Source organism: Takifugu flavidus, chromosome 8 (assembly GCF_003711565.1).
Source record: "Takifugu flavidus isolate HTHZ2018 chromosome 8, ASM371156v2, whole genome shotgun sequence".
NCBI lineage: Eukaryota > Metazoa > Chordata > Actinopteri > Tetraodontiformes > Tetraodontidae > Takifugu > Takifugu flavidus.
Window position 1 is genome coordinate 7118902 of NC_079527.1, and position 21683 is coordinate 7140584.

Here is a 21683-nt window from a genome sequence, read left to right on the forward strand (position 1 = left end):
AACCTCTATCATTAGTAAATTGGAACAGCAAGATGGAGACTTGTCTCTGTGATTATGATACGAACCTTCCCACCAGCTTAAACCAATGGAAGCGGTCATAAAACGGGTCGTTTCCTGTCAGAGGTCCTTCTCCTTCCTCCTGGTTTGTGGACGCCATTTCTCCAGCACGGTCATACATCTCTCTCATCTTCTCCAACCGTTGCCTTCAAATGATGGGAGAACGCATCAGCATTGATAAAAAGCAAAACAGGAAGAAGCACATGTCCAGAATGGTTACAAACAAATGCAACACAAACGCGATAAACTCCTAGCTTTAGGTCATTACTTGAGTTTATCCAGTGACCAGTGGTGAGTGGCTCCATTTTTTAGATCCTGAACCTCCACAGCTACCACAGTGCGGGGGAAAGGCCTGGAGTCACGCTCTTTTTCAGGCTCTTGTGATGCCAACTCAGGGGGCAGTGGTGAGTACAAGGTCTCTGTCAGGAGGACAAACTGGAACTGAACCTGGAAAATGGAAGACGCAGTTGAGATTAGAGAAACAAATGACTCTGGAGCCACCTGTGTTTTCAAGCGTGGCTCTGGGTCAAATAAACCAGTACAACCCTTGATTTATTGGCCACCTTCCCATTATCCTTAAATGATAACACACAGAATTGATTAACAATATTTAACAGTATTTTACCTTTTTCTTGAGCTCTACACTAATGGCATTGGCTTCCTTTAAGTAGACAGCGTTGCCCCACAGCTGATCACGCAGGGAGGTGAACTGATGGTATCTCCACTTCCTGAAGGCCCACTGAGCCAACTCAAACTCATGCTGAGTCCATGGAACTGCAGAGGTAAACGATGGGATGTTAAAACCTCAACATTTGCGCACTGTGAAAGCACTCACAGTAAAACCACTGTGAGCCATTTCAGAGGTTTGACCCCAAACACTCCGCCATGCCTGGAATTCCTGGAATTCCTGGTTAACCTTTTATCCTACTACTTTGAGTCAATGGCTGCATCAAAATCTAAAGTTCCAGAAGCACACAGAGTTGTAGTGCAATGGAATACATTTAAAGGTTTTAAACGTCATAAATGACTCACAGGAGAGTGAGATAGATTATGATCATTAGCAAACACGAGTGCAGAAATCCCCTGCGTATTTAATCTAAAATTATGGTTTAAATGGCAGCATTTCAAGTCTAATTTGAATATTGCAGCTCACAGACATACAGATGAAACCACCGGAGCATTTCAGGGGCATTTTATGACTTTTTAAGACAAGGCCCCACTTCCTTCAGCTCCTTCACTGTATTTATCTGTAAAGCAAAGTAACCCCTTCCGTCACTGTAGAAGGGAGCAGATGGGTGAAGTTTAAAGAGCCAAGGAAGCGATTTGTTTTTTCTTAAATAAAAAAAAAACGTTCTCTTAAATTTGGACTAAAATTGATAGGAACCAGTGACTCTGGAAAGTAACCTGATTTATTTGATTACAAAGGCTTTGGAACTTTTCCCACTGGTGCTTTCAGGTTGGAGAGCTTAACCATGTAAAAGTGCAGGTATGGATGTTCCACGGCACATTTTGTGCATTAGTATGATGTTATGTGAACAGAATTAGACATATTACTTGTTAACTATAGTTAGTATATTTATGTCAATGAGTAATTAGGACTACTTTACATTATTGTATAAAACTGTAGGTATTTTACGCACATGACAGCTGTTTGGGCTCTGGACAGAGAAGTGAAGGACAAAGCATGTACCGTACATGTTATCAGATGTCTAATGGGAATAAAGAAATATCTGGTGATGTAGAGGACATACCTTCCTCTTCCTCCTCCTCATATAACTCCTCTTCATCGGGCGTCTCGGCCACCAGAGATATAGTCTCCACTTGTTTCTGCAGTTCCTGCAATTTGCTCTCGTACACCTGGACACCAACAAACGGGAGACAACGAGGACAACTGACCATCAGCTGCTGCAACCAAGGAGCTCTGCTCGCCATCTGCACCACATTTCACCTTGTCAGGAAAAATCATACAAGTTTAGGCACAAAAGAAGAGAAGAACAAAGGTTTTTCTCATTAAACTGTCTGATTCCAAATGACTAAAGAGGAGTTCTGTTTGTTGAACCTACCTTGGGTAAAAATGGGACAAAATGTTAATTATATTGAAAAAAAAAAAAAAAAAAATCACATTTTTGTTACACACAATCACAGAACAAAACCTAAAATAAGGAAAGAAATATTATCAAGCAATCAGTGGGATGTGGCTGGAGAGGAAGAGGAGCGGTGCTGGTTGAGGCTGAGTCAACTGTAATCCAATGAGGGGCGCCATCATCATCATCATCAGCGCAGTACTGCTGTGGTCTCGATGACCTCATCCTGCTTGTTCTGTGTCTTCTGGGAAGACAATGCAGCTCTTTCATCTGGCATTAACCTCCACGCCTGCTGAATTCCTACCAACAGGACGAAGGCTGAACTGTCCAAATCTAAAGCACCGACAAGTTCATCTGATGAAGATTCTAATCTTCAACACAAAAATGGCCAACACGTTGGGCGTGAACACCAGCAGCACTTTAAAACATGAATAATTGATAAGGTTGAGCTGTGACGGGCTAAATTTAATGCTTGAGGTCAAGTTAATGACACAAGCTTACTGGTAATATACAGTACACAAACTACAGAAAGTGGAGTACAGTCAGCTCAAGTTATAAGGACATTTTTGCAAAGTCGTAGGAGTAAATAAAACTGCAGTAAAATTTCTAGAATGTTGCTGGTTTATTGACAACCATCATTCACACACACATATATAAAACTTCCTATAATTAACAGCATTCTGAGGAGCAGGTCGTTTTATTTAAGTCGTACCTATACTTAAAATAAACCACCAGCAGTACATGGATTCACTATAGTGAGAGTGTGTGCATGTGCGTGTGTGTACATGTATATATAATAAAGTCTGAAACACCTTTCTGGAAATATGCACAGTTGCTTCAGCAGCATCATTTTGTTCAGACACGATGAGGCACTTTATACGACAAATTCAAAAAGCACGTGTAGGACACTGAAATAGTTTTAACTGAGAATAAACACTGACATGAATGTGTGTATGCGCACTGCACATTGTCCTTTAGAGGTTGCATACTCTTGCCAGCAGCACCACCAGTGCATATGTAACAATTGTTAACGGAGCATTTATTAGGCATAAAGAAATATCAGGCAGCACGTGCAAGGATAGTCAGAGGTGAGGCACAGAGAGACTAGACTTGCATATGCAACATCATTTGGTTTTTTCCATTACAGAATAATAAGGCAGAATATAGATACTGTAAAATAGGTAGTGTAAAAGATTACTCCAACTTTTAGTTTTGAAGACTTCTCAAAAGTCTCTTCCAACACAGCTGATGATTCTTTTAAATTTAGAGGCACAGAGGAAACTAATTCAAATAAACGATAACATTCATCTGTCACTCGGATAGAATGACCAAGGTCATATTAGTGATTGATGCTGCATTTGATGTGGATACAAATTAGGCACTCTAACAATCTTCAGTGTGGATTGTTGTCCAATACAACAATAATGAAAACACTTCAAATCAATGTCCACCCTCCAAAATGTTTGAATATGAGTATCGATACAAAAAATGGCAAACTCAGCAATTACTGACGAATGAGAAATAAAGTAATTTCATTAAAACCAATTGTCCTCAGACAATAAGTAGTAATATTTTGTTGAAACAACACATCTTTATGTAGACTGTAAGAGAATTAACTCTCAAATTAACGTAGCTGGGAATTCAAAATGTGCAAAACAGTGAAATGTTGGGGACAGTTATATATTTAAGATAAATGAAATCAAAATCAAATGCAAAAAACAAGTGTCATAGCAAGAATCTAAATAATTCAGTAAATTACAACTACTGCTTTAAAATTGTGTAAGAATGAAAGTAAAAGGAAAGTAAAACGTGAAGAAAATTAATATAATTAGTGCGCAGAGGCACCATTTTTGACCACTTTTCCAGGCAGCTATCCCACTAAATGATGCATCAAATTCTCATATTTTATCCCAATGGGCTTCTGATTCCAGATCTCGGCCACTGGTGTGAAAAAATGCTTTTAGTTAAATGCAAAACGTCAAACTGCAAATAGCTCCGTCCATCTAAAGATTGAAATACAAAAAACACAAAATATAGGAAAACATTCACGATGAACCAACATAACACATGACGTCAACTCAAAGTTAACCATGAAAATAGTTTTGACAAATTAAAGCACGGTTGCTGATCCGACACAAATGCCTCAAATAAACAGAGTGGGCTCGCTAAAAACACGTATCCATGAATCATTGGTTAGCTACAGCTGTCCCAACACTTGTGATGGCCGTGCACACAAGGCAACAGTTTAGAATAAAGACGATACTTTTGAAACGACCAACGACACACTGATGGAGTGCAATGGTCCGGTCTTAGCAGTTGGACTCATGACTGAGACCTGTTGTGATCTGTAATGTGTTTTTGCCTACTTAAATTATACTAAAATAGTTCAAGTCCCACTTAGACTGTCGTCTCCCTGCTGGCTTTTAGATTAGGCGCAGACATTTGCCTGCGCATTCTTGGTGGCGCCTGGAAGTGGACTGGATGGTTAGCATGTTCGGTGGGATGGTGATACTGGAAGCCATTGAATCTACCATCGGCATACATCATGCCGCTGTAGTGGTAAGGTTGTTGTGGATGATGTAGCAGAGGGTGTGCAGGTGGATTCTGATGGTAGCGAGGATAATAAAAACTCTGCGTATGCCTTCTGTTGCTCTCAGACTGCTGCAGGGACTCTGTGGAGCCCATTGGCCGCTGGCGGAGATTAAAAGAGTTGCTACGGCCTCGTTCCTGGGGTGACTGATGGGGGTTGTTTCTATAGTTATGTCTGTGACCCTGACTTGGGCCTTGCTCCAAGTCTTTGCTCCTGTGCTGGACTGGTGGGTTTGGTAATGGGGGAGTGATCTGAACGATGGAAGCCGCCACTTGATCTCTGGAGGTCCCTCCCTCTTGAGGTGGGCAGCTTTCTGCCTCTTCTTCAGCTACAGCTTCTTTAGGCACCTTTAACTCAATGACCTGCTCATCAGTAATTATGATGTGAGTGCCGGGGCTCCAGGAGTTGCGATGTTTAGGGTTGCTCTTGAAAGGGAAGCGCAGCTTGCGGTCTTCTGGAGGTATGAAGCGGTGAGGTCCAGTATTCCGACGTAGCTGCTTGGTGATCTCTTGCTGCTGAAGATTTTTGAGGCGTAGCTGCTCCTGACGCATCCAGCGCATTTGGTTGCCTCGTTTCAAGGTTGTATCATCTTCTGCACTTTGGCCTATTTGTGACTCTCCAGTCTCTCCCTCAGGCTTTACGGGCACAGGAGGTTTTCCTTCTACGGGACTTGGATTTAGGGTGGAGCTCGGAGATGTGCTCACATTAGGAGGATTTTCTTGCCCCTCTGGGGTGATGAGTGGCAGAACCTTTTCCATTTTGACCATCTTGGTTCGAAGAGCACGTATCTCCTCATCTTTCATATTATTCTGTTTTTTCACCTCGTGCAGGATGTCTTCAAGTTTATCAATGTGCACCTTCAGCTCATCCATGACGATCCCGCCTGGTCGAGACCCGTTGGTGATGACGTCCTCGATGCGCTCATCGCCAACCCCAACAGTGTCCCAAACATCTCGAGCTACTGCTCTCCAAGAGTCCCGCTCATTAGGGTCCTTCTTAGTATAGCTTGCGCAGAGTTCCTTCATCTTCACAATGGCCAGAGCCTCAATCTCCTGCCGCGTGTGGCGGAAATCGTTAAGTGCGACTTCGTAGCATATTTCTTTGACTGCCTGAATCTTCAGGTCAGAGATGGTCACCCATTTGGAGTCCTTGGTGATGCGACGTCGCTGGGGGATCTGGTACATCTTCACAGGCTCTCTTCTCTTGCCACTGCTGGGTAATCCACACTTTCTCACAATGGTTTGTAGCTTGCTTGGGGGCAGTTTTTCCCTCAAGGAGGTGATGAGTCTCCAGCTCTCTTCGCAAGACCTCTTATCAGAGTCATCACCACTATCAGAGTCTCCGTCCTTAAAACAACAGAAGGAAACAAAACCAAAATGGTTCCCAAAAAAGGAAGAAATTAAAATGGGAAATCAAAGAGAAGATGAAAGGATGGCTTGAGGAAGAATGAATGGAGATATGAATATGCAACATGGGATCTTCAGCTATGAGCAGTCAATTCAGAATAAATACTTCTGCATCAACAGAATATTGCAAAATATTGATTGAACAAAGACCTGTATCACTGCCACAATTTCCATATTTTGCATACATCTTTAGTGTACGATGTATGGCCACATGCAGCTTTTAGAAATACACATTCACAGAATTCGGTTAAAAATTAAGATACATAAACAAATGAAAATCAAATAGTGGCTTCCATTGACTTTCCTGTCAGTTTGTCATTCGTAATTTTCCTTCAACAAAATGGCGTTGCAGATATGAATATTGTTTTAATCTTGTTTCCCAATGTTGCATATTGATATTAAAGGATAAAGGCAAAGCATGAATGTCATGATTAGAGGCAAAAATATCAATAGAGGGTAGTGGCTGATTGGAGCTCATCTGTAATATTTGTTATATTCCTCTTCTTAACGGAAAATTTTGGGATTTCATTGCCGATCCCAACGCATGCTACAGTTGCATGCATGTAGGTAGATGGATTTTGGAGATTTCCCCTTTTTGTCCAGAAGGTCTGAGTGACTTTAATATTAGCCGTGAGTTAGAAGACAGTGTGTTGTGCCAGTTGTTCAGAAAGCCAGTAGAGGAGAGGCAGAAGTGAGTGTTAATCCACTACAAGAAATATGTTAGTTGGAAAAATGCAGTTTCTCATTCTTTTTCCAAAAAGTACATTACAGATCACAACCATTTGCTAGTTAATTCAGATCTTGTGTATGGTGTTGCATCTTTGGCTGTTGGGAGCTGGAAACACAGCAAATAAAACCGTCATCGTGTGTCTGATCCACTGATTCAACCGTAAGCAGTGAAAACTGTTGCCGAGCCATGCCCTCAGTGTGCTGTACATTTGCCATGTTGAGGCTAGAAGTCAATGAGAAACCACATTGTCATTGTCTCAAAAACTACAGCAGGATTCTTTTGTTATCACAATGCATTGAACATGTCAGCAACTGCATTGAGGAGATTAAACTCGGGTCAAAACAGAGCAAGAAACTAGAATAGAAATCTAATCAAAGCAAATCAACAGCCACTTCAAAACTTTGACCAGCTCAATGTCAAACACTGCATCTTAGTCCAGAACCAGTACCAAGGGAGTTAAGAAAACATGCTATTAACATGAACCATGCAAAAGCAGCATCACAATAGTAAATACAAGGTGGTATATTTCAAGAACAACTTATGGAATATATATAATTAGTATTATAATGTTAAAAATAGCTGTGTTGCTATGTTGCTGTTTTGCAAGATTCAGATCCACTACAGAAGACATAAGAACAGTGAAAACAGGGATTTGAAAAAGGGGAAAGCTTTACAAACTAGTTCTCAATCAATAAAAATACTAGAGAAAATCTGTTATAATTTAGGCAGAGAGGCAAATAAAATCTCATTTGTCCAAACCCAGACAAACAGCCATGCAGGAAGAACAGACATGCGGCGAGTTGAAAATCTTAGACCCACACAACCCAAAAGTATCCAAGATGAAGTAGACTCGGAACTAGTAAGATTTAAGGCTACATCCACATTATTACAGTTTTAAACAAAAACTGTGTGGAAAAAAATGTTCATGATGTTATATAACTAAGTATGTAACTGTAACTGTGCCAGCAGTCCATGAAACTCCTTGTTTTTTCTAAACTGAAGTGGAAATTTGTTCTCATCTAGACTTGGGTCACATTACAAACACAAGATGAATCAATGAAAGGCTGAAGTCATAACTGTCATAACTTCTAACAGCCAGTCACAACGTGTTTTACTTGATCAGTTTTAAGCGTTTATCCTGTCACCATCCAGTGGGCGACACCTTCAAACGTCTATCTTCATGGCCTTGAATTTTGTTTGGATTAGTGTAGATGAAGCCTTAATCTCACAAAAACCATAGTGCCATTTGTAATTGATCATGGAAGAATCATTATATCTTAATCTAAGTTATGTTTCCATTGATTATCCTGTTTTACATTTGCATTTCACACAAAGGTACCCCGGTTATCACATTCTGATTAACTCAACTACCAAAAGTTAGATTTAATCCAATAAACCAAATCTGAGGTTAGTCCTAACTATTCTACGTCACGTTCCGATGAGAAAATTCTAATGAAAGAGCAGTACAACTGAACTTACCAGTCGCTGCTGTTCCAGGAGTTGGTCTGCTTCTTCTTTTTCTTTTTTGTACAGAATTTCCATTTCAGTGAGCCTGCGCGAATCAGGGAAATACAAAAGATCAATTAAGACCGAAGAATGACGAATGTATAAAACGAAAATTGCATAAACACAACTGCTAACCGTTTCTCCATCTCCTGTTTCATGTCAATTCCCTGCTTCTCCAAAAGTTCTCTCTGAGCAAAGGTCCAATCCACCGGCTCCATGGGAGTTTCAGCAGAGGGCGTCTTCTCCCTTTCAGCTCTGGCCTGTTCTGGGTGGTTGAACCGGAACACGTGGTTCTTCCCCATAATGATCCGGTTACCTGGAAGGTAATAGTATTTTAGCAACAGCATCGAGATGACACAAAAAGGGCATTTGGAGATTATTAACGATCAAATTTGGACACAAATGTACCTGAACGAAGCTGGATTGCGTCTTCAACACGTTTGCCATTAACATAGGTCTCCGACCCCTCGCAGGGCACCAGCAGGACAACAACTGAGAAGATGAATTTTAAGTTTATTTGTGCAAAACTTAAAACTAAACCAATGACAAAAAGGAATTCTGAGGCTTTTTCCATTCGCAGTTGCCAACATAAGCAATCAGTCTCATAAATGCTGTCTCACCGTCTCCGTTGGCATTCCTCTCACTGCGGAAGATGCAGTGCTCCTCTCTGATGTGAGCACCACTTAAAACAATGTCCTGTCGTCTCTCAGCATCAGCTTGACCAACCCTGAAGACAACAGGTCACATTTGACAACACTAATCTCTCACTGGCAGCCATTTGATAACAAGCAGTGACAAATTAAAATCGGCCCATCACTTTCTAAAGGAAAAATGGCTCATTTGCTTCTCTCTGTTGTTTTTTGTTCTTTATTACCCTCCTATTATGTGTCACAGGTAACACAATCAGAAAGGCCACCTAAGAAAACTCCTGGGTTCACTAGCAAATTTCAGACAAAGCATGAATAGGTATTATGCATTGATTCACATTTTTTCACTTCCGATCCCAATACCTAAATTTGGATATCTGCCCATAACGATACTTTTTACCGATAATTTATAGAGTATTATTATTGTTGATTTCATGAGACGTAATAAACTCCTCTATACGGGCAAGTATATGCACGTATGCATGTACCATATGTCCTAAAAGGCACGCGAGGCCCATCTTGATTTGCGGTGTTTTGAGCGTAGATACAGTGGATATGTTGTTTGAAAAAGTTTGCTACCCCAAGTGCTGCTCAAAGCTACCCTGCTGACTTCCTAGCTGCAAAATGCGAAACAGTGTTTCCATTCTCTCGTGCCAAAAGTCAGGATTCTACAGTGCACATTCATTTTACCTTGTAATTCCGTCTTTTATGTAGTAGAGCAGACACTCTGACATCAGAGGATCCTCATTCAGGTTAACCAGGTGTGGAGTCTACAGAAAAAGGTAGACCAGTAATCAAGCTTCTTTTTGTCAATACCGGGTACAAAATTGTGGTAAAATGGGACTGAGGTGGTCACATTCAGACAGAGCCAACACCTGTCACGTCTAACAGAAACACCACTAAATATACTAGCAGATGGGCCTAAATCCACCAACCTTTTTAGGGGAAAACACCCCGTTAAAGTCTGTATACAGATCACAAGGCTTCTCAACGAAATGCTAACCCGCGGCGCAGCAGAGAGTGAAAGAAAAGAAATAAATGAATGCAAAACAAATGGATATAAACAAAACTGAAAGAATAAACGAAGCAGGGGAAGGGGGTCAAAGCACGCCTAAGAGAAAAACTGTTTTTGAAGAGAGGAATGCATGACCTCCGATGATCTTGTGATAAGCAGTGCATCATCAGTTTGGTTAAAAAAACAAAACAACAATTCTCTTTCTATGTACAGTCAAAACAGCAGATCTACTGGCTTTTATGAGACTATCCAGAGGACACTGGGATGCTTAGGGGAGTAAAGGGAACATCCAGTGTTGTCCCATAAAATTTAATGAATTCATGAAATTCAGCACTAATAGGTCTAAGCAGCTAAAGGAACGTTTGAATAATCCCCATAAAGCCAAGAATAATATTCATGCATCGACTTCAAAGAAGCTTAAATGCAGAATCACTTGTCAAATCTAAATACAACAAATTAATTTAAGAATTCCAGCAAATATTCACTAAACAGTCAGAAAATGTTTACAGTGGCTTGTAACTGTTATGGTTACAGGTAAACTGTTCACCAGAAATAGACAGGAGGAACCACGTCACTCAGCTCAGTTATGGGGTCACATCTACTTCAGCTAAACAAACCTTGTTGGCAAACTGATCAAACTGCTCATCAAATGTCATTTCATGACTAAGCTGCAAGGAAAAAAGGATGTGAAAGACGAAAAGAAAAGCAGAAAGATGGAAGTGAAAAGGTGAAAAATACAAGGAAGGTTTGTATAAAACAACAAGATGCTAAAACTGGAGATAGAAAGTGAGAATAGGACATCCCCAACCATAGAAAACCAGCTGTTCTTAACATCTGTTTATTGTACCTTTTTAGGTGAGAAGACACCTAAAGTGCCTCCATCTTCACGAATTGCCACACCCATCTCAGCCAGTAAGGCCTCCCTGTGGTGAAGGGGGAAAATAAGACAGAAAAATGTTTTATACCAGTATCTTGGAGACAGACATAACCATCTGTGGCAGGGTAGGGATGAGCAGCGAGGAGAATGAATGGAGTAACACATTTGACATCTGCAGAAACAGATGACTGAACAATGGGGGGAAACTGTGTCAGAGCATCATTTGTGCAGCAGAGTGCGATGACAGGAAAGACAAGAGGAAGAGACAGAATGGGTTCACAGGAAGTGAGACAGACAGGTGGAGTGAGGCAGGCAGACAGCACAGGGGAGGAAGAGACAGATTGAGCTGTGATAAAGTGGTCAAACAGGTGAGGCTGACTGAAGGAGGCCTGGAAGGAGATTTAAGATCTACATTTTAAAACACTGGCAGGTGGAGATGGAAAGGAAACGGCATGGTTCCACTTCTACTGACCTCTCCATGCGAATGGCCTCTGTCTTTCGCAGTTTCTCTTCCCAAGTTTCATTGAGCTCAGCGATGATCTTTTCGGATTCCTGAGCACCAGAAGTGTGAGGTTAACATCACAACAGTGTTTGCAGCTCCATAATAATGAAAAGACCAGCAGGGGATTTCTTTAAAAAGTGCTACTGACAATGATCCAGTGGTCACTTTTATATCCTGTTTGTAAGTCAATTTGTGAAGCTGTTGAAAAAGTGTGTCTGTATAAAGAGAATAATGCCGAAGGTTTTGTTATGTCAGGAGATAACGAACACATAGTTTTGTTAGCCAAAACAGCTTTATCGAATAAAGAATGGAATTCTCATGAGTATCACTGTCCAAGCTTGTAGGAGACCATTTCCTCTGTATGTGCGTAGGTGCTTGACGTCACTGGATGATAGACTGGCCACCATGGTTACCATGGAAACTGCAGCTCATAAGGGCTTGCTATGGCTATGTGGTCCTTTATCAACAGCGTGAGAGGTCTACAGCAATTGGGAGAGATATTACTTGCTAATGTGATAGTTTATATTTATAGTCTTACATGTGAAAATGTGGTTTTGTACAGCAAAATATTTGGCCATCTTAGCCGCACAAACTGAGCTTTAGGTTTTTCACCGACTCCGGTGAGTGCTTCCAGATAAATGCAGACTTGAGGACTCCAGCGGGCTGACAGCTCTGGGCTTTGGGTGCACACTGACAATCCCTACCTTGAGTCTTTCAATAGCTTCCTCTCCTCCTGGCGTAGACATGATGCGCTCCTGGATGCTGGTGACTGACTGCAAGCCCACCTGGCTGGACAGTGAGCCAGAAGATGGAGAGGCTGTCAAGGAACCAAGAGGTGCTGTGGAGAAATGGCCAGGGCGTTGGTTCTCTGAAGCTATCAAGTATCTATTCTTATTGTTCTGAAAGTCTTTGAGATCTAAGCCAACGGCAGGAGAAAGAGAGGGAGAGGGGAAGGATACGACACACAAAGAAGATGGATGGAAGAATAAAATCACATGAAATGGAAGAACCAAATGTCAAATTGGAGGAAGGGAGAGAAAAGGGTGTGGAGAGACAACAGGGAGAGAAGACTAATGTAAAAACACATTGCAGGTTGCAGGGTTAAGACAAACATCCCGGTACGATGATGAATGCTGAGGAGCAGTTTTCATTGCAGATAGCTGATGTTTGCACCAGCCGTGCAACCCTGCAACATTTCAGCATGTAGAGCTTCCCCACTGGTTACAAGTGGGTAAGAATTTCAGTGCAGGGGAATTAATTCTAAGCAACCCTGATCCCCTACCTTGTAGCTTCAGTTATGAATTACTAGATGAAAACTGCTCTTAGCATATCAAATACAGGATGAGAGGGGGATTGAGAGAGCTAGTAGCCCCAGTGGGAGAACAGATGAGAGTTGATGACATGCTGCCAAAGTTCAAGCTGCAATTGAGTAGTATGTTTCAGCAGACACACTCAGTCACACAAACACACCTTTGTGTTGATCTTTCTGAGGAATTTTGAGACATTACATCCCCCAGCCCTTTACCTCAACCTTAAACATCACACCTGAATATGCCTAGCTCTAACCCATATCACAACAATAATCAAATCCAACCATAACCTGAAAACCAAGTTTATACCCTCAAACAAAACATGATTTTGCTTGTTAAATTCACTGCACTGGTTGTGCTGCAGCTGCTGAATCTGAGTCTACTGCATTAGTAACAGTAAATAAAGTTGATTTCTTGCAACAAACTATACATAATGATTCATCCAATTGGTCAGTTGCACATTTTAATTTGGCTCTTAAAACCTGCCGAACTATGAGAAACACCTATTACTAAAACATGTCTATTACATGACTGTTAAGAAAAACCCTCCTCCAAAAATATATAAACTACCTTTGACAATACCCACGATGAGCTGGCAGATGTGTGCAACTAGTATTTATGCTAAAAACTACAGCATGGGAGGAAAGCGCTTTGAATTTTTGGTAATACTAGACAGGGAACTAACCACTCAATAAAAAAAACAACAACAAATGTCTACAGTAACTAAGCACTATTTTAATTTGCCTTTAAATTTGAAAAGTGGCACCTTTCCGTTTGCAGACCGTTCTAAGGCTTAGAGAATTGTCACCTGTGGCAGATAATTAATGATAAAAACATGAAGCAGAAAGAAATGCTCTGGTACTCAAGACAATAATGTAGAAGCATTGAGAATGAAAAAACTATTTTTCTAAGAACGGATGTTCCAAAATGAACATGTGATACTGCATACAGCTGCCTCAACCCCGTCAGTCTAAAAAGTGGCAAACACAAGCGCCAAGCATGCTAATCTAATGGCATGCTAAACTTAGCATAGCAGCACGCTTGCATAAGCTTTACATATTCAGAAAACTGTTGACTTAAGCGTTTAGCTCTCCAGCAAAGACATGCAAAGCTAATGGCAGACATACTATAAAAGCTGATCACTCGAGATAAGCAATGTAAGCTCATTTTAGCAGAGCCAATAGAAATGAGTCACTACTAGCACACATATACACACATTTGATTCCACTTCCTGGGTAATCATCCCCCATAGGATCAACTAAGGGGAAGCAGGAAGAGATGAAAAGGGTCAGAGGTCAGCAACAGTAGAATGAGAGGAAAAATTTATAGATTTTTCTTAGTAAACTGATGAGAAAGATAATGAAGTTAGAAAGAAACACAATGGAATGAATTCAGTGACATGCCATTTGGGAAACAGACATTTGTGAGTACACTGCAACCGATTATGACCTGCTGAGCCAGCATTAAACTCACTATCCAGGATGTCTCCCAGGCCCTGGGCACGAAGCAGTTCCTTCAGACGAGACACCTCGTCCTTCAAGTCCCGCACCAGCTTGTTGTTGGGATCCTCATTAATAACAGCATTGCATTTGATGTTCTTTGCTCGGTCAGCATACCTAAAAAAACATTTAAAAAAATAAATAATAAAAATCAACATAGTTGTTTTCAGATATTTAAAGCTCCGAACAATGCTCATACCGGAGTGTGCTGAGAGTCTCATCATAGTTGACATCAGCTGGACTGAGGGCCGCTACCATGGCTGTTCTCGAATTTCCACCTGTTACAATGTAAAAAAAAGCAAATCACGTGCCTCAGTTAGCTAAAAGATCATTGTTACCACACTAATGTTCTGTACCACTGTATATATTGCATGACGAATGTTAGATTCATTTAAAACTGAGAGATGTCTCAGTAAAATAACCTGTGTACTCCATCTTGCACATGTGTGAACCAATAAATGATGCATCTTAAATATGCTGAATTTCATTACTCTTAATTTATGGTAGCAATTTTATAACCACGAATGAAAATAACCCCAAAATAATTCATTTTTTTTCTTCTGTTCTCCTACCCAGATTTTCTCTCAGTAGCCATGTCAGAACAGAGTCTCTGTATGGGATGAAGTCAGTCTTCTTCTTTTTCTTGCTCTTCAAGTGAAGCAAAACAATAAAAAAACTGTCAACTGATGTGGAAAGAAAGACCATTGACGTCAAAGATTTTAATAATCGGGTATCTAGCAAACAGTCTGACGTCACATCACAAACAGCTTTTATGATAGAAGCTCAAGTAAAATGAACAAAGGTCTGATTTGATTGGCCATGGTTACGACACTACAACTGAATAGTTTGCTTTCAAAACCATCAATGCTGACGATGAACTTTAATACTAAAAACAGGGCAAAGGACCTGAGAGGGGGGAGTCAAAGGTTAGGGGCTGGGCTGTCAAAGGGTTTACCTTGTTGGTAGAGTTATCCTGTATAAGCAGGCATTATAGGGGAAAGAGAAAACAGAAGGGCAGACATTACAGCATGCTTGTCTACAAACAGTAGTGCCTTTAGAAGAGGGGTTAAGTTGTAGAGGAAAAAAGGAGGAAAAGGAAGGACCAGAGAAAGACACAAACACGTACCACCTCCGCCAAAGCTGAGATGACTTTTCCTAAAGTGGTGAGAGATTTGTTGATGTTTGCTCCCTCCTGCATTCAAAAGAACAATATTGATGAGCCATCATGCTAACATGGTTCAGGGATTATTAATGTGGCCTGCATGTGCTAAAACGGTTCTTACCTTTAGCCTGGTACCTTTAGCTCCAGTGGAATCTGCTCGTTCACTTCCAGCCAAGTCTACCAGACTAATTTTACTGACCTGTAGATGGATGCAAATGTATTTTAGGGGCATCAAGAATAACTTATACGTTAATAATTCAGTCAGCAAAACTAAATATATAATGAATATGCTTCGAGCATCTTCTGACCTTTTCTGTAGAAAGGTCTGTTTCGCTGTCGTGTTTTTTCTGCGTGAAGACGATTGTGAAAACGGCGTGGGACCTGCTGCTGGTCTCGTTCATGTTGGTGGCAGCCACAGTTCTGGAGGGTGGAATAAAGTTAGGAAATAGCACAAATTGGAGGCAGCTGCTGCGTTTATTATTGAAGTCAATGGGCTTGGTCATACGTATGGAGCTATTGTTACTGGGTTTATGTGTATTATGGTGAGAGTATTGCTTTATGTATACGGGGTATTTAATAACCTGAGCACAGCAGACACATGATGTGGTCAGAGGGAACGTCTCGGGGGAGATACTGGCTGTTCACGCCATGTTCTAGAAATAAGCCTCCTGACTCAGCAGGAAGACTGAGGCAGGCTCTCTCCTCCCAAGAGGAGGTCTCATGACACATGCATGCAGCAGACCCACTTATTTTAATGAGTTCTTTAGGTTTTAGGCCGGCCTAAACTTGCTGCTACGGATTAAGTTGTCATTATCTGTGCGGTAAGAGGACTTTCTGACTTTAAGCCAATATCTTATTGTCGATTGTATTGATTAATGACCTCATTCTGGCATGTCAGCCGTCCCCCGATTCTCCTAATGATCTTTGCGTGATCACATGATCCCAGGGCTTGACTCACCTGGCCTTGTTGCCTGCATCCATGAGGTCAGCGATGTCTGTGTAAGAGGTGACAGCGAGCTTGGACAGGTCCTCCACATAGGGGCCCATCAGAGGGTGCTCTCGTACCCGCAGGTTCCCTTTGTTCTTGGGGTTGAGCAAATCTCTTACTCGCTCACAGTAGATCTCCATATAACTGACCTGGAAATGACAGTAAAATGAACATACATTACACCGTCAGGAGGAGGCAAATTTAAATAAATGAAAAGCACTACAGTGTTAAAAAGTCGCATTTTGTGCTCCTCTTAAAATGTAATGGTGTAAATGTCTCAGTATTTATTTTATTTCAAAATTCAATTTCTAACCCATTTTTATTATTATTAGAAGCATATTATTTCTGGACTGAAGTTCCTTAAGAATATAATAATAAAATGGCTGAGCCCACAACTACCGTTTGATACACAATAACAACCAGGATGACAGATGATGCTCACCTCAACTGAGTAGGAGAGCCCTTCTTTGTTGGTCTCCCCATTGATCTTCTCAAATAGATCTTCACAGAGCTGAGAAGCAGAGCAGGAAGGTGATTAGCAGTAGCTACCAGTATGTGAAGGGGTGAAAGAGAGAAGGAAGGGGAATGTTATTGGATTCTACGAGTTATTGAACAAACCATGGGAATGATTCCTTCCTGCCCCTCCTCCTGCTTCCCCATCATAGTATACGATTTGCCTGCTCCTGTCTGTCCATAAGCAAAGATGCAGACGTTGTAGCCCTCGAAAGCGTGTTGCAGCATCTCTTTGCCGATGTCATTATACACCCGGTTCTGAGATGCAAAGTTGGGGTCTTCCGTCTGTTGCCAAGAGAGATGAATTCATTGAATGAGACGATTGCAGATCTTTTCTACTTGTCATTACATTGGATGATGGAACAAAGACAATGCTGAGACGCACCGTTGTGTGTGACCAGTAGGAATAATCAAAACTGAAGTTCTTTGCTGGCTCCTTTGGGGCTTTGGGGTTGGCAATAGCTGCGAGAGAAGAGAAACAATTGTTTAAGTGTCTCAATCAACTGGAAACATGAACATCAGTGCACAAAAACATGACATGTAATTTTAAATCCATCTCTTCTTATGCTGCACAACTGTATCTGCGCAAGCTTTGATGACTAAATATCTCCACTCTAGCCAGCCTTCCCCTGTGGTCACTGGCCACAGACATTTCTTAATGAATAAGAATCTGCAGCCATGTCTGGCATGCCATCCCAGCCATGCAAGCCTGTCCCTGTGGGACGACTGTCCCCGTGGGACGACTGTCCATGCTTTCCACAGTGTCCTGGAAATGTGACAGCGATAGCACACAAAAGATCTCCTCAGCCTCTCCTCCAGCCTTGTCACTGCAGATATTTCCACTTGAAACACTCTTTAAATATGCTGACAAACTGGACTTTTATTGACTAAACGCTTCTTGGGTCAGTGCAGTTTACTGGAGAGGTGAAGATAAAGGAGAGTCTGGTTAATAAATGGTTTGGCCTTCACAACAAAACAGTGCTACAGCAGGAACAAAATCATGAGCATAGTGAAAACCAGCACGTTTCGAACATTTTACATCTAAGAAAATCTCCCACACGACTAAAAGTATTTAATGTGCTTTACTAAAAAAGGAAATTTATAGGGCGAAGTCTGGCATGAAGGTGCTTAAGAGGGTTTTTGCATTAAGATGTTTCAGGGAGAGTGCCTTATGTGTTCAGAGGATTGCAGCACACATCAATAATTCAGGAGATGTGGAGAGACAGGGATTGCATATCGCCCTCCACAGGTCACATGCTGGCAGAAAAGCACAGCACGTCCTCAGAAAACAGAGCACCAACTGCTTCATGGGTAATGTGCTGATGGTAGCAGCACAAAATGCACTTTAACTGAGGGGGCCTACTATGTAGAGGTAAAACTAATGCATCTGTGTGGAACCTGCAGGTAGGTTAAGGTGCACAGGCCTTACAGAGGGTTCCAAATTGGGCACTGGAAAAGGATATAGCAAGACAGGTGGCTAAATAAAGCCAAATTTCACCTCTGACCTGCCTCCAAAGGGAAATTGGATCCTGCGCATGAAGAAATGAAGTGGGATTTAGGTTACCGGTGCCCCTACACCCCTTTCCTGGAACAATCTACAGCAGCTATTAATGAAGGGACAGTCTGATACACAGCCAGCCAAATCCAGTGTCACAAAAACACACAGACAGATGAGACAGTGCCATGTGAAGGGGATTTCAGAAGGGGAAGCCCAAGAGAGGCCGGCAGATACTCAGCTGTGTTCAGGTAAATAAGAAAATAGATGAACTTTGCAATCTCCTGGTTATCAGCTGGTTCTGAACGGCAGAGGATGGGAGACAGGACATGAATGAGCTTCTCTCAGAACAGACACGTCCATTCCACAATAAAAGCCTTAACAGCTTTCCATTTATGGCTAACATTCCCACCAGAGTGACGTCCTACTCTCAAAATGGAAAACATTTCCTGATGCTGAATAAACGTCATCACTCAGTCTTCCTCAGCCATGGCAACAGGTACAGGACCAGATTCTGGTTGCCATAGCAACCTCAACTTGGCACAGACGGAGCACACAGAGTTCTGTTTTCTCTTGCCTCCAGCCTTCCCAATTATGATGTTTTAAAACGCAGGAACACCTTTTCATAAGCTCATAGCATTATTTACATTTTGGGGTTTTATTAATCGTGATAGTTAACGATCACCGAAATTCCCATTTGTGAGCAACAGCTCATAAAAACATCAACCACTCAAATAAATTGTTAAATTGGGCTAAACAATACCATTATTTTGCGCTCCATCAATTATTTGCCAGATAAATTATGTCTTATTTGTGTGCACCAGTGAGAAAACTACTCTGTGCACGTCACACATGGTCAGCCATCCATTCCAGAATAAGATGACATGCAAATCTCTGTGGGAAAGGGTGTAGAAGAGACACTTTCTCCATAAATTTAAATTGAACAGCCAGTTAACGCACACACAATCTAATATGGGGCATTGTGCAGCCTTAATGGTCAGTCCAACATCCCATAGCCCTGCCATTTCACTTCCTGTTGACTTGAATATGGAATAGATATGACGCTGGCACTCCAGAGATTTCCTTTTCAAGGCAGGGTGGAGACCAGCTAACGAACCACATCCTGCTATCCGAAGAGCATCACTCGGCTGGTTATACCTGGCAGACATTTTGTGTTCGCCTGCTCGCTGTGGCACGTATAATCTGACCAGGGGTGGAAAGGCACCCCGCTGTAATGACACTGTTAGGAGGTCTTTGAACACCAGATGGGGACTAAAAGCTAGGCCTATTCACCAGAGACTAGCAGAGAGAAGCAGGGTTTAAATGGCAGAGTGGCCGCTCCCTAAAACCATCTAAGGACTGCGGAAGGCTGTTAGCTGGAGCTGATCGATGCTCGTCTGAGATCACCAGAAAGACCATTAAATAAACGTGTGAACTGTCAATGCTGATGTTCCTCAGACTTCCAGAGAAATACAATAACTACTAGATGTGCACCTTCAGTATGCCTGTGGCATCTGAACAGCGTTCCCTCATATTCTTCTGCTGAGGAATATTTCACTCTGAAGTCAGTCGCCTGCTGCTGTGAATAGATTCATTTCTGAAGGCACCTCCAAAATTATGACTGGTAATCTGAATGCAGCTTTAGGTTACCCACTCTATCATATGCCCCATTTACATTGGGCAACAATTATCTTAGTATTAATCGGTCTTGCTAGCATAGCATGTGGCGAGATTAGTGGCTGTTTATCTGATGACAGCCTGGCCACATCACATGCTTATATCACACATGTAGCTTACCTGGGCAACCCGCCTCAGTCTGATGAGACTTCCCATCCCAGACAGACACAAACCACACTTGCAATTTGGTTCAGCCTCTTTTCAAAATAGACCAAGACAGCTTCTGGTGGATTTATAATGTTTTCTATCTTGCCTCTAAAACTATTTCCTTAAATTAAGTGAAACATCAATCCTGTACATCCCCACTGCTAAAGTGTAAATGCTTTCTTTTGTCACAGTTTGTGAATAACTCATGAGCCGAAGCAGCTGCTGACATGAGCCGATTACTCCAGCAACGCCATGACGGTGCTGATGAGGTTATGGAATGCAGACCATAACAACAGGACAGTGAGGCTTCTGTGTGTCGTATCCAGCGTCTTGTGTGCGATGCCTCGGTCTCCAGGGCAACGGCACAGGTGACAGAGTTGTCAGTGGATGAATCTCAAAGCTGCAGGCTAAAAGTAGTGACTGAATACTGCTGTGCTGCATTTGACTGCTAAGTTTGTCACAGCAACGCAGCTCACACAAACATCTCCAAAACAGAAACCACAACACTGTGTGACACCTCCATCACCCTGCTGGACCAAATGACAGCTGTGTCACAGGCTTTAAATTAAAACATACGGTAATTAACGAATCCAGACATTTCTAAAAGCGTCAGGACAGCTTATAAAGCAAATATATGACACCTGGGCAGAAACTGATGTTAAGATAAGGTTTTTTAAATGGCAGGAATCGCTCTATGGTACCGGCTTGACCATAAAATAAGCAGTTCCATGACCCAACAAATGATCTCGTTCTACTCAGAAGGCTGATCACGTAATTTTTCTCTTCCTAAAGGGAGAGAGGAGAGGGAAAACACACAGGAAGACACCAGAACAATGCACTGAAAGCAGGGGATTGTAACAGGCAGGGTCTGCAACATGCATTAGGTAATCTGTTATGACAAGGCTTTATGTGCTCACATCCCTCCAATTCTCTCTGTAAAAATTATTTAGGCTAAAGTATTCAATAAGTGGATACATGCAAAAGAAAGGTAGGACTTCCAAAACGTGTCTGTGGCACTATTCCAATCAAAATGTGAAACAAGGACAGCCACATTTTTTAAATTAAACTGACTTTTGGCTGGTCTGGTTATCTTAAAGGGCACAGTCCCGGCCTGTGGACCAGCTGTTCCTGCTCCGACTACCATCTATTTATACAGCAGCAGATGGCAACTAGTGCTCTGCATGCCGACAGATTGTCAGTGACGGGAAGGAATGGCCAGATTTCAGCTGCCCAACCTTTCTGACCGAGCTCGTGGCGGGGCCATACATTGCTGGCCGCCCACAGACGCGGATAACCAGCTTTTGATGTTAGACGCTTGTGCTGGCTCGCTGATAACAGAGACTACAGAGAGGGTTCTAGAAGCCAGCAGGCAGAGAAAACACGCCAAGCCAGCAGGACTCCATTCATTAGCTAAATAAACACAAAACTTCAACAAAGACAGAGGCGTGTCAGGCAGACTCTCAGGTGATGACACACGC

General features: G+C 41.9%; 1 protein-coding gene across 20 annotated transcripts in view; it reads right to left on the minus strand.

The window, feature by feature from the left end:
• The window catches only part of kif1b (kinesin family member 1B), a 41409-nt gene that overhangs the window by 13242 nt on the left and 6484 nt on the right, over positions 1-21683 (minus strand). For 4 of the 20 annotated variants that reach the window (XM_057039791.1, XM_057039790.1, XM_057039780.1 and 1 more), the window contains exons 3-26: positions 17272-17348; positions 16992-17171; positions 16816-16884; positions 16344-16522; positions 15694-15805; positions 15507-15584; positions 15350-15415; positions 15179-15196; positions 14796-14871; positions 14423-14501; positions 14198-14340; positions 13941-13982; positions 12119-12330; positions 11385-11464; positions 10883-10958; positions 9711-9790; positions 8994-9100; positions 8782-8865; positions 8509-8689; positions 8347-8419; positions 1809-1914; positions 683-831; positions 326-504; positions 66-203 (exon numbers count right to left, since the gene is read on the minus strand). In XM_057039791.1, coding sequence (XP_056895771.1) covers positions 66-203; positions 326-504; positions 683-831; positions 1809-1914; positions 8347-8419; positions 8509-8689; positions 8782-8865; positions 8994-9100; positions 9711-9790; positions 10883-10958; positions 11385-11464; positions 12119-12330; positions 13941-13982; positions 14198-14340; positions 14423-14501; positions 14796-14871; positions 15179-15196; positions 15350-15415; positions 15507-15584; positions 15694-15805; positions 16344-16522; positions 16816-16884; positions 16992-17171; positions 17272-17348 — 2584 coding nt within the window. Of the gene's footprint in view, positions 1-65; positions 204-325; positions 505-682; positions 832-1697; positions 1716-1808; positions 1915-8346; positions 8420-8508; positions 8690-8781; positions 8866-8993; positions 9101-9710; positions 9791-10882; positions 10959-11384; positions 11465-12118; positions 12331-13940; positions 13983-14197; positions 14341-14422; positions 14502-14795; positions 14872-15178; positions 15197-15349; positions 15416-15506; positions 15585-15693; positions 15806-16343; positions 16523-16815; positions 16885-16991; positions 17172-17271; positions 17349-21683 lie in introns of all 20 variants that reach the window. The other 16 variants (XM_057039794.1, XM_057039792.1, XM_057039783.1 and 13 more) reach the window with 10 other exon arrangements.